Source organism: Lepidothrix coronata, unplaced genomic scaffold (assembly GCF_001604755.1).
Source record: "Lepidothrix coronata isolate B3197 unplaced genomic scaffold, Lepidothrix_coronata-1.0 Scaffold64, whole genome shotgun sequence".
Taxonomy (NCBI): Eukaryota; Metazoa; Chordata; class Aves; order Passeriformes; family Pipridae; genus Lepidothrix; species Lepidothrix coronata.
Genome location: NW_016690244.1, coordinates 1,035,899 through 1,048,993, shown reverse-complemented (window position 1 = coordinate 1,048,993; position 13,095 = coordinate 1,035,899). Strand labels below are relative to the sequence as shown.

General features: G+C 36.9%; 1 protein-coding gene across 1 annotated transcript in view; it reads left to right on the top strand.

The window, feature by feature from the left end:
* NEK10 (NIMA related kinase 10) overlaps positions 1 to 13,095 on the top strand; it is an 88,996-nt gene that overhangs the window by 20,827 nt on the left and 55,074 nt on the right. The window contains 1 exon segment of the mRNA XM_017817924.1: positions 7,436 to 7,511. Within this exon segment, the coding sequence (XP_017673413.1) occupies positions 7,436 to 7,511 (76 nt within the window).

The following is a 13,095-nucleotide window of genomic DNA, read 5'->3' as shown; positions in this document are numbered from 1 at the left end:
CTGTTTAATTCCTGACATAAATTTGATAGGAAGGTGTCCATAATTACTATCTTTTATGTTAGTACAGCATTTAATCTTAATCGATTCAGCTACAAATGCTTGAAAATATAAATACCAGATTATGCTCACCTGCAGTTTCATAAAATACCTCTTTCTAAATTGATAGAAAAGTGTTACTGAAACTGTACATCTCTGGTCAGATTGAATGTCTAATTTATTGTTTCTGACACACAAAAAAGTAGAATCTTAGGCAAAGCCTGGATGAAAGTTGTTTTGTATAGGATTTTAGAGATTCATTGAACTGGTACTATCTGTGGCTTTCAGTTTAATCTGACCAGCCTTTTTGTAGAAGACATTGAGAAGTTACAGCTCTGAATTGAAAATGTGTATCTGCTTTTATTGCAGCTATATTTTACTGCAGCTGTATTTTGTTTCTGTTACAGTGTGTTTCTGTCTAGAGCTTCATAGCTGCATCTGTTTGTAGGACAAAACAGAAGACTCTGTAGATCATCACTTTTCCTCAGTGTCATTTAGTTGCACCAAGGTTTAGACCTTGATGGTCAGAGGGCTGTGTGGAATCACTTTGACACCTTTTGAAGCTGATATCAAGGAGAATTGTGAAGGATCCCATACTCTCTTTTGGGCAGCATGTTCTGTTTAATGTTTAGTACACATTATAAAGCAGCAGAAAGGATCTATATGAATCAAAAACCTAGGATTATATAGCAGCAGAATAGTTGTTTTGAGACAACCCATCTGTCTGATATATTTCTAATCATAGCAGGCAGCCATGCAGTGTCAGAACAGTGAATTGAATGAGACTTGGAAAGTTCAAATATTTGCTGGATGCTGGAAGAAGGTGTAGTAGGTTGACCCTGGCCAGATACTGGGTACCCACTACAGCTGCTCTGTCACTCTCCCTCTGCAACTGGATAGAGGAGAGAGAAAAAAAAAACAACCAACAAAACAGTTGAGAATTCATGAGCAGAGGTAAGAGCTGGGAGAAGTCAGTGACAGATTACCTTCACAGGCAAAACAAGACTCAAAGTGGGGATAGTACTTATATTTATTACTAACAGGATAAGAACCAAAGAGTGAGAAATAAAATAGTCTTAAAAACACCTTCCCCCCACCCCTCCTTCCTTCCATGTTCTCCCTCCTCCCCCCAGCGGTGCAGGGGGACGGGGAATGGGGGTTATGGTTTGTTGTTGTTTCTGCTGCTGCTCAGAGAGAGGAGTCCTTCCCCTGCTCCCGTGGGGTCCCTCCCATGGGAGACAGACCTTGGTGGACCTCTCTGGTATGAGTCCATCCCTCAGGCAGCAGTTCTTCCCAAACTGCTGTCCTGTGGGTCACTCCTCCATGGGGTGCAGTCCCTCATGGATGAGCTGTACCAATGTGGGTCCCCCACAGGGGACACAAGTCCTACCTGGGAAAAACCTGCTCCAGCGTGGGCTTCCCTCTTCATGGGCTGCAGGTCTCTGGCACAACCCTGCTCCATCCTGGGCCTCCCATGGGGTCACAGCCTCCTTCATGCATCCACCTCCTCCAGCATGGGTTTCTCCATGGGCTGCAGGTGGGTCTCTGCACCCCGATGGTCCTCCATGGGCTGCAGGGGCACAGCTGCTCCACCATGGTCTTCATCACGGGCTATGGGGGCCACAGCTCTGGCACCTGGAGCACTCCTCCACCTCCTTCTGCACTGACTTAGTGTCTATGTTGTTATTCCCATGTTCTCACTCTGCTCTTCCCTGGCTGGAATTTCTTCTGCCCAACAATCTTCTGTTCTTAAATATGTTATCACAGAGGCATTACTATTCCTTCTAATTGGCTCGGCCTTGGCCAGTGGCAGGAAATCCGTCCTGGAGCCAGCTGGCATTGGCTCCACGGGACAGGGGAAGCTTCTAGAAGCTTCTAGCGGAAGCCAGCCCTGTAGCCCCCCTGCTGCTACCAAACCCCACAGAAACCCACTACAGAAGGCTACCTGTTAATTTTGAAATTCAGAATACTTGCTTATTTAGTGCTTTAGAAGACCTGTTGGGTCTGGATTCTATGCCATGCCCAGAGAAGCAGTGGCCATGAGATAAAGTGATATAACCAGTGTCTGTTGTGTGTTGGTCACTACTTTTCAAAGTCACTTGAATCAGTGCTAGTTTTTTAGCAAGTTATATGGCTCATTTAACTAATAGTCATTGTCAGAATTGCTACCCTTCATACTCAGGCTCAAGGAAATGCTTTATTTTCAAAGCTATTTTCAGAATAGGCTGAGTGGAATCCTCCACTTGTTTATGTTGACACTGTAAATGAAACATTCTGGAAACTCTTGGTGGATTAATGGCATGATTGTATCTTTACAAATCGTAGTTCTAGATGTGGATGAATGCTTAGGTTCTAGTGCAGAAGTTACAAGCTTCACAAAACTGACAGTAGTCTGCTTACAAAGCATTCACAGACTACTCTGAGTTGGAAGGGACCCACAAGGATCATAGAGTCCAACTCTCGCGTGGACTCTACGGGGATTGAACTTACAGACCTTGTTGTTATTAGCAACATGCTCTAACCAACTAAGCTAGAGATATTTGATAACAGCGTACAGAAAGGAGAATGATAGAATAGCTAGAAGGTTTATTTGGGAATGAGGAAAAATTAATTCTGTCCCCATTCTGTTGATGGGAAAGAGTAGAGTAAGTATGTACTACTGTTGATTAAATTGCAAATTATCTTGATTTTGGCATATGCTTTTAGGGAAAATAAAATTAAACTTCTAATTTTATACTCTGAATTAATGTAACTCAGTAAGTTGCTGACAAACTTTCTTGCTGAAGAGAAGCAAAGGGATTTTGCCTCATCCTGAGCCCTTCAGCTTAGAGAAAGAAACTATTCAGTGGGTACACAATGAAAATCTGACATGAGCAGGTCTGAAGTTCACATATGTGATGAATTTGATATTCCATTCATCCTCCTTTTTTGCTGTGCTTTTGGTTTTTCTGTGCATATTTGATTTTAGGAGGAATTAATGGCGTTTTCAAATAGGGTTCAAATATAAATTAAGGCAACAAATGTGCCAATATGAAATAAGTGTTGTTAAGATGTAATATCTAGATAATTTTCCTCTTGTCTTTACCGTAGAAGATAAATCTACTAGTTGAAATCGTTGGGAAATGAAATAGCAAATGAAAAAACAGATATTTATTTGTCAATAAAAAGAGAAAAAAGCGTTGCATGTATCTAAAGCGCTCATTTAAAGAGACTGCTAAGATTTAGAAAGTTTTTGTAATTCGCCTATTATGAGAGCTGAAGACATCATTTTGTAGGAGGTTAAGGTACTAGTCAAGTCAGCCTACTTATTGTTCCATAGTTCTATCTTCCCTTCATGCGCTCTTCCACAGAGTGTTAATCTTTTTTGAAGCTATCTTACTTTGTTATCACTCTGCTACCCTAAACACAATATAAACAAATGAAAACAAGTGAAGAGGGGTGTTTCAGATTCTAAAGGATTATGACTATCATACTGTGTTAATTTTTCTTCCTATTTAAAGACTGTCTTGCATGGTTGTTTGACTATTTTTTAATGAATTAAAAGAAAATTACTGTTTAATTTACTAGATTCCTGATACACAGTCGAAAAACTCTCAAGGCTTAATTTTTACAATCAGAGTTCAAAATGTAGTAAATTTGATAATACTGTGGAGAGACGTGTCTATTGATAATGAATTGCCAGTGAAATTGCATATCTAACCATAGTGTATAAAAATCCATCTAATGGTGAAAGTTTGTTAGTTTTTTATTGTCTTTGAATAGACTAAAAATAATATTTTATTTTTAAGGATGCCAAGCTTCGAACCATTAGAGAAATTGCATCAGTTGAGGTTGCACAGTAGACAAAGCACCAAAAACTATTGCCATGGAAGTCTTGTTTTAGACAACTTGTTGGCTAGGTTGTTTTACCTACCATTACTCTCAATTTACAAACTCTAGTGTTAGAATGGTACAAACAGTTGTAGTGGTGTTATGCATGTAATTCACATGAACTTGAAAAATATTAAAATAGTATTTAAAACTGGAAAATGTATAATTTCTCCAAAATGAAATGTGCAGATAAAAGCAATCATTATTTTGCAGCAACAGACAATTCTTTTTTTGGGCAGATACATCATTCCATTGGTACCATTAGAGCTCCAAGACTGCTTCCTCAGGAAAATGTGTCATCCACTAGTTTTTTTTTTTAAAATTTCAGATGTACTATAGAATAACCATTGTTTGTTTTGTTTTTAGTGCAAAAGGAGTAATTTTTAATTTTCTGGGAAGTAGGAGAAGCTAAAAGTAAAAATGAGGGAGTTTGTTATTTTGGGGGGAGAAGGAATTTGCCTCAGTAATGCCGGTTTTATTCCTGCATTGCAAAACTACAGAGAGCAACAAGTGTCAGACAAGTCAATGATTTTAGGACTGCAGTATTGGATTTGGGACTAGATTAAAGTAGTATGGAGATAGCCTAGAAAAAAAGTGAGCTAAACATCTCTCTTGTGCAAGAGAGATGTAGGAATAGTTCCTTTTTATATCAGAGGGCTACCAGCTCATCTTTCTTTGAATCACTTAGATCAGCTTATAATTTCCCTTTTGGATGGACTGATGCAGCATGCATTTCTGCATCCTGATGTTGGCAGTGGCTGGATGGCTTGCTTACCCTCTCCTTTCCTCCTGTTTTATTCTATCTCTTTGTCTTTGTTCTTTCCAGACTTTGTTTTGGTTCATCTAATTTAGTGGTTTACAAAGCTTTCACTTACTTTCTGAGTATGATTCTCTAAGGGCTCTTCTTTTCCATTTTTCTCTGGTCACTTTTATTCTACTGATATTTATCATATGTCAGCATTCATACAGTTCCAGCAAGTACTCACAACACTTCTGTTAATTGGTAGGTTGCTTTTTTTTGTGTGAGAACAGAAACTGTAGGAAAATATTTGGAAGCTGTAAGGTTTTTATTTTTTTCTGAAATTTCTGAGATTTGTGATCAAATGCATCTATATCCTCACAAGTATGTGTAAATTAAGTCTAGCCTCTGGAAGGTTAGGTCTAGCTTCCCATACTTAAGAGCTATATCTTAATGCTTGGTGTACCATTAGTTGAAGTAACTGTGGACAAATTGAGATAGTTCAGGAAGAATGCTTTCTTTAATAAGCAGAATTTTGAATTTCAGAAGTGACCAATAAGATCATAAGATTCATTAGATCAGATCAAGGATTTATGCAAGTGCCTCTCTGTGCTAAAGGGTGACATGTTGGTAAAGTTCATAAGAAGTTGAGCAAGTACTGAGTTATCTTTCTCTCACAATTCCTGTTTCAGGACATTGATAAATATGAATTATTGCAGTGGGTCCTCATTAATCAAGCTGCAGTTCATAGCTGAAACAATGCTCACCAGTTAACAGGGGTCATTTTCCTGTATGGTCATATCTTCATTTAATGATATGCAAGGCAGGCCTCTCATAGTTCTCAGAAGGTATTTCATTTGTTTGTTAGTTATTGTAGCAACTTTTGGCATCAAATACCAAATAATCATGGAGTATTAAAACTTGTAGACCAAATTATAAGCTGCAGATAGATGCTTACATAAATTAAAAGAAGCAATTTCACTAGTTCAATGCTGTTCAACATTTACCAGTTCTTTTTCCTTCAATTCTGTATTACAGGCTTTGAAAAGCTACGAAAAATATTTATGCTTAATGTAAAGCTGATTGTCCTGTGCTTTACATTCCTTAGCTCTGGCAGCACCAGTTGTATATAGGAGCTTCTTGCTGGTGTCAAGACAATTTAGCAGAATTTGGAAAAAGTAGTTGCAAATTAAAGGTTTTTTTCTTTCCATTTCTGAGGACTTGAGCCTAAAAAGAAGAGACTATACTTACTCTATCTGGCTGATTTTCTTGCTTTCTTTTTTTCTCCCCCCCCAAATAATAGCTAATGTTGATTTAAAATAGACTACTTCCAGAACTGAAATATTCAGCTTTCATCTTTCCTTTACTAAGTCTTTCAAGCACCAGGAACTAAATTTATTGATTGTTGTAATGTCTTAATACTCTTTCTTCATAGAATATTATTTGAAGGATTCCAAAGGAGGGAATTAAGAATGATTCACCCTAATTAATTCAAGGAAGTATCAACATTGCAAAAACCTCTAGTCCTTTTGGGATTAATATTCCCTGGAGTGAACTGCCTTAGCACTGCCTTAACTCAGAGGCAAAAGGAGACTTCTCAGGGATCCTGTTAATTTAGTATTCTTTCTTCTTGTATTTACCAAACACTGCAGAGCTAGTCCTTTGGACATTTTGTTCAAAGAAAAATGATCTGTGTCTTGAGTATCTAGTTTTGGGTTTCTTATCAAAGGCCCTTTCTGAATTAGAGATCTACTCTTTTTCAGACCCTGAAGGCTTGAACTGAGCAAGAACCAACAGAAATTAATTTTTCTTACCTGTATTTCTTCTGATCTGCAGCTTTTTATGAGTGGTAACATTCTGAAATAAATTTTTTGTGAATTATGTCACTCAAAGCAATTGGAATAGCCCATGGTATGGGCTCTGCCTAAGTAGAACAGGAGTCTTAAAATGTTTTAAACTATGTTATTTACACACAAATCTTCCCACTTGTGAAGTAGTATTAGCATACAAAATTTATTAACAGGGTTTAACAAGTACAATAGCTTTCTTTTGATTTTTGTGCTTGGACTTAATGAATTACTATGATGTATCTTAGCTGCATTGTTGAGACAGCAGTAAAGTACTGAATTGAAAAAATAAAACTTGAACTGCTTGCATGGAACTTTGATTAAAAATATCATCTCTAAAGACTTTGTGTGACATTTTGTGAAAGACTACCTAATAATTACACAAAAGGCACTTATATTAACATAACTGCATGATCATCTAAATCTACAGCTTTTGTCACAAGGTAAGGCTAAGATTCAGCATTATTTCAATACCAAATGCAGTCTTTGAACATGAACTATCAAGTTATTAGATCCTCCTGTACTCATTTGAAATTAAATTTCTGAGAAAGTCTGCCCTTCTGCTGTCATAATTTCAAGGAAAGTGAAATAATTAGCATTAATTTGGTCATTAGATCACTGTTTATTAGATACTCACCATTTTCATACAGTTTACTGAAATATATTAATAGAAACCTGAAACTGGTCATATAGTTTGGATTGAAACCATTAGAGGTGTGTTTAAGTATTTTTAAAGCGGTTAGGCCTGATTCAAACATAAGTTGCTGATGAATGTGGAGACAGAAAGATAATATGGTCCAGTTCTGTGAAATGTAAAAGATAAAAAAAAATCCCAAACCTCCTTTCAACCCTTTCCTAACTTTTCAGCTGTTGTGAATGAGCACTGATTGTCACGCAGAGAGGGTGGCTATTGAGATGTGAACCTTTTTTTTCTTTATCATAGCTGACTTTGGGCTTGCAAAGCAGAAGCAAGAAAACTGCAAACTTGCATTAGTAGTAGGAACCATTCTATACTCATGGTAAGTACTCCTGCATACAACATTCAGTCCAGTGACTTCTGTCTTCACGGTTACTCTTTTGGAGCAGATAGGCAAGTTACAATGGAATAAGGAACGAGGTGCAAGGTACCCACCCACAGCTACTCTGCATAGTTGGTTGTGTGCCTATTTTATTGTCTATTCTTGCACAGGGTAGTTACTGGGGGTTAAGTTGTTGCAAAAATGAACTGTGATTGTGTAGTAACTTATTCACATATATATATATATATATATATATATATGGAATATCCGTATAATAAAGAAATGTGGTTGTAAAGTATAAAAAGATACATGTAAATGGTATCAATTACCATCACCACATGTGATGGCCTTACACCTGTGAGAATGCTTCGCCTGTGCTGTAGTAAGTAAAGGTTCCAAGCTATCAGGAGAGCTACTGATTGCTCTGAGTTAAGAGGAAGTCAAGACCTAGGCACTTGGCAGTTGAACATAATTCATGATGCCACTTCTGAAATTGTGGCTTTTGAATTCCTAGTGCCAGTATGATAATGATTGACACTTATTCCCCAGAAATCACTAAATCCTAAAATGGCTTCAAGGGTGAGACCTTGTAATATGTTAAATATTCAAGTCCCATACCCTGAAGACTAATCCTTGGAATTCTTCATAGTGAGCAAAGGCAAGGCTGCCTCAATTGGTTCTCCAAATACTCCTGAAGCATAGCACAGTCTCTGAGTGACACTCAATCTGTGAGTGATAGTTTGGGTAGTTAAAGAGTAATAAGAGTTTGGTGCAACTAGTTATGTGCCATCTTTTTCAGCTTCTCTGAAATAATTGGTTTTGTTCAGTTATAACTGGGCAGAGAAGCTGTTGATGAGAAGTTACTGTGCTCTTCTAAACAACAGTTTAAAAGTAGACGTGTCAGAGGTGTCAAAACCATGCCCCCGTGACCCTCAGGGTCACTGAGTTGTAATTTTCTTATCCTATCTAGATTCAATTCCTTTTATCCCCTGTTAGATGCCTGTGTTTCTGTTCACTGATGTCTTTTGGTCTTTTAATATTTTGTAGGAAATTTTTGTTTGAAAGTAGTGTTCTGTAGATTTAAACAGTCTCTTTTTATATATAATTTTTGCTTTTACTATATTTATTATTATTCTCATACCCTGTCTTTGTACATGGAAGTTCACATAAGAGCTATGACTTTGGCAATTCTCTTTCTACCTCTTCGTCCAGTTATTTGGATGCAGGATTGAGGATAAAATGTCACTTACATGTTGCAGTCTCTCAAGTGGTCTTTTGGGACATTAGTTGTCAGTTCTACTACACAAGCAAAATCATAGAAGCAGTGATCCTTGTCTGTCTGCAGTCAGAAAAAAGAACAAGGGTAAAGTACAGATGTCTTTGTATTTAAAATATATGCTTGAGTAATATTTAAAATGACAGGCTAAAATATTAAAATCTTTCCAATGTCATAATAATTTAAGAATGTTCAAAAGGCTTTGCAAACAGCTGAATGCACTGAATGCCACCTTCAAGGTGCTTGGTTAGTACTGTGTATGACAGTGGGCTTTATGAAATAGAAACTTGTTCACAAGGAAAGAAGTGAACTGATTGAGTATTTTAACACAAGTCTTGAACAGAAGTCAGAGCCTATAGACTTAATCAGTGCTTGGACTAGATTTTTTTTGTGGGTTTTTTTATATGATTTAAGTAGATGTGAAAGGCTATAAAAGTCAAAACATTGGGACTGCATATCTACCAATATTAGTTTTTCCAAAAAAAAAAAAGGAAAGGAGGGAGAGAAAGAGATATTTTTCTTTGAATGAAAAGAGAGCATTTTCATTTTAGAATGGCAGAAATTGCTTTCTTCTGAATTGACAGGATAATAGTTCTGGGTATTTTGAGTTACAACCCACCATTTTGGAGCAGACAATACAGTACAGAAACAAAACAATAAATAATAAAAGTAGTGTCTGATGCTTATTATTTAAATTTGGCTATGCAGCATTATGCAGAGTGTTTCAGATAAAAACATATCACTATATGTACCAAACATAATTGTATTTGGGCTTGACTGAATCAATTTGCTAATGCAATGTTTTAAACCCTGTGTCATCATAAAGTAACAGCAGACAGTGTTTTATGTTTAGAGAGAGGGCCTCATATAATTATGCTTTGTAATTGTGATGGTTTTTAATTTTACTTCATACTAGGTTGTATTCTATTATCATACTAATTAAATTCCTTTTAATTGGTTATATTCCTGAAAGAATGCAGCAATGTGTATGTTTAGAACCCCAAATGTATTAAATTGATGTGTTTACACTTAATACATTAAAAACTGTGGGAAAAACTGCTCTAGGGAATTTGTAATGAATCCTGAAGTCTTTTCCCAGCTCATAAGTCACCAGAAATAATCTGCTCCAAGTTAACGGTGGCAGAGTCTTTATTATCGTGCTGTCTTGAAGACCTTCCCAGAAGAGACACAGCAATTGTCCATGGTTATAGAGAATGATGTTTCCTTTCACTTATACCTTCCATTTCTTTGTTTCACAAAAAGGATTGTAACTTATGAAAGGGACATATGGAAGCAGACCAAGATATACATATATATAATTGGATATGTATAGAAAAAATTTAGATAAACTCTTGGAGATGAAATAAATTTTGAGATTGGGATGGAATAGAGAATCCCATCATAATTCCTTGAGAACTTTACTGATCTTGAAAAGCTGTTGAGAAACTGTGAGAAGACCCCTCAGAAGTCATTAAGAAGTGGGCAAGAAGATTCCACTTTAGTTGACGAACTAACTTGATCTTTCTGAAACAAAATTGTTCTCAACTGTTAGAAAACTGTTGCACAGAACAATGTTAAGTAAGATTTGGCTTTTTGTGCTAAAGTTGAGGAGTTTTCTTGCTGTGGTGTTTTGAGGAAACTCTCATTTTAGTGGTAATTAGAGGTACTATTTTACTTACCTCTTCTCTGCTGTGGAGGATAAATTATTCCTTGTTATTACTTTTTGTTTATGGACTACACAGTCAGTCTGCATACTGTGTTATGTTAACCAAATTTCTTTTCTAGTACTGGTCACTGCTTCTGTTTATAGCCATATCTTGTGAGAACACTGCATAAATCAGTATTGTGATATGATTTGTATGATGCAGTCGCCATCACAAAAACATGGTGAGATGACTCGTATGACTGGAGTGCTGCCATGGGTGGCTACAAGCTCTTCAGAAGGGACAGGCAAGGTAGGAGAGGTGGGAGAGTGGCTCTGTATGTTAGAGAGTCTCTTGACTCTGTAGAACTTGAAGTCAGTAACAATAAGGTTGAGTGCCTGTGGATCAGAATCAGGGGGAAGGCCAACAAGGCTGATATCCTGGTGGGAGTCTGTTACAGACCACCCAACCAGGATGATGAAGACGATGAATTATTCTACAGGCAGCTGGCAGGTGTCTCAAAATCGCCAGCCCTTGTTCTCGTGAGTGACTTTAACCTGCCAGATGTCTGCTGGGAACTCCACACAGCAGAGAAGAGGCAGTCTAGGAGATTCCTAGAGTGTATAGAGAATAATTTCCTGCTCCAGCTGGTAAATGAGCCTACCAGAGATGGGGCCCCGCTAGACAAACAGAGAGGGGCTGGTGGGAGATGCAGTGGTCAGAGGCCATCTAGGGCAGTGACCATAAAATAATAGAGTTTTCAATACTCAGGGATGCAAGAAGGGCCATCAATAAAACCTCTACACTGGACTTCCAGAGGGCAGATTTTGGCCTATTCAGAAGATTAGTTCTGAGTGTACCCTGGGAAACAACGCTTGAAAACAAAGGCGTCCAGGAGGGATGGACATGCTTTGAGGAGGCAGTCTTGAATGCACAGGAGCAGGCTGTCCCAGTGTGCCAAAAGGCAAGCTGGCGGGGAAGATGTCCAGCCTGGCTGAACAGGGAGATTTTGAAGGAAATTAGGGTAAAAAAGAGAGCCTACCGATTATGGAAAAAAGGGATGACTACTCAGGAAGAGTTTAGGAATGTAATTAGGTCTTGTAGAAAGAAAATTAGAGAGATGAAGACACAATTTGAACTCAATCTTGCCACTTCTGTTAAGGATAACAAAAAGGCTTATAAGTAGCTTAAAGTCATAGCATAGGTTTTTTACTTCAAAGAGATTGTGAAAACAATTTTCTGTACTTGTTTTCTAACAGGTGAATGGTGCTGATCTGGCTTCTAAAGAGTTACTTTAATGTTGGGGGCTAAGGTGTAGCATGCAATAATTTTATAGACTCCACGATGAATTTAAACTGCTATGTTGAAAAAAACCTGCTATTCTAGCGCCGTAACACATTGTAAACCAGCAGTGTACTTCTTGGAAATAGTTATTTCTATAGAACTTGTATAAATTGTACAGCAATTATTTTAATGTATAATAATTATTATTTTATTATCTCTATGGAAGAGATAATAATAATGGATGAACACTTTTTATTAGAATAAGATTAGTCATTTCATCAAACTAATTTATGAGCTTGTAAATGTCTTTTAGTCCAATGTTACTGGTATTTGCTTGCTAGAATTCTTCTTTCCTTTTTCTTTTAAGTACTGTTAATTTAGCTACATTTAGATAAACTATGCTCCTATGACATCTGAACTACAGGACTTAAAATACTTTCAGTAAGTTTATTTCTGCTTTTCCCATTCTCTTCTATCTCAGATGTCAGCTCTATTGGTACCTTGGCAAAACCTTACTGTTTCTAAATCTTACTATTTCTTTTTCTGCTTTGCTTTGTTGCTCAGTATATGATGTGCTGTTTCAAATTCTAGTGCCATTATATGTCATTTTGCTGTCTTTGATGCTTCCTTAATAGACTGTTTGCTGTCTTTGATGGTTAGTTAAAGCTGTTTACTCTGTTTATTTGCGTTTTGGGCTTTAGTTTCTGGTGTGACCTTTGTTCAGTTACTTGCTTTTTCATGGTAGCCAGATTTCAAACCTCTATCTCAAACCTTATCCTACCTTCTCTTTAGTCTTTGCTCAGTTTTCTATGTAGCCTTACTTTTTCAGCTGATGTTTGTAAGTGATCTATCAAATAATACATTTTAATATAAAAAAAAATATATCTAGATTATTATGTTATGAGTCTGTGTGCATATGTCATCTATTAACTTCCATAATGGTTTGGGGGGGCATTTGGATCAATGGCCTTTATTTAGATTTGGGAATTTTAAATTCTATGTAAAAGAAGAGAATGAAGTTACTGTTTTATTCAGGTAAAATCTTCATCTCTCTGCTGTCTGCTTTCTTTCTGGTTTTTTTTGGTGGGTTCTTTTTTCCTTTTTTTTCCCATTTAATCTATACTGAATGTGATTGCTAGACAGAAAAATTGTTATTAGTTAATTATTTTGTATATTAGGTCCCAGCAAATCCAAATACTTGCAAAGTCATCTAATTCATACCTTACTGTGAAACACAAGTTACTGTTAGAAACAGGTCTCTGTGTGGCTGGGATTCATCTTGCTTATATGTAGCAGTTTAAAAGCTGAGCATCTTATTCCAGTCAAGCAGCTAGATGATTACTGAAAGTAATGGCAAAAATAGGCACTTCAATAATGAATT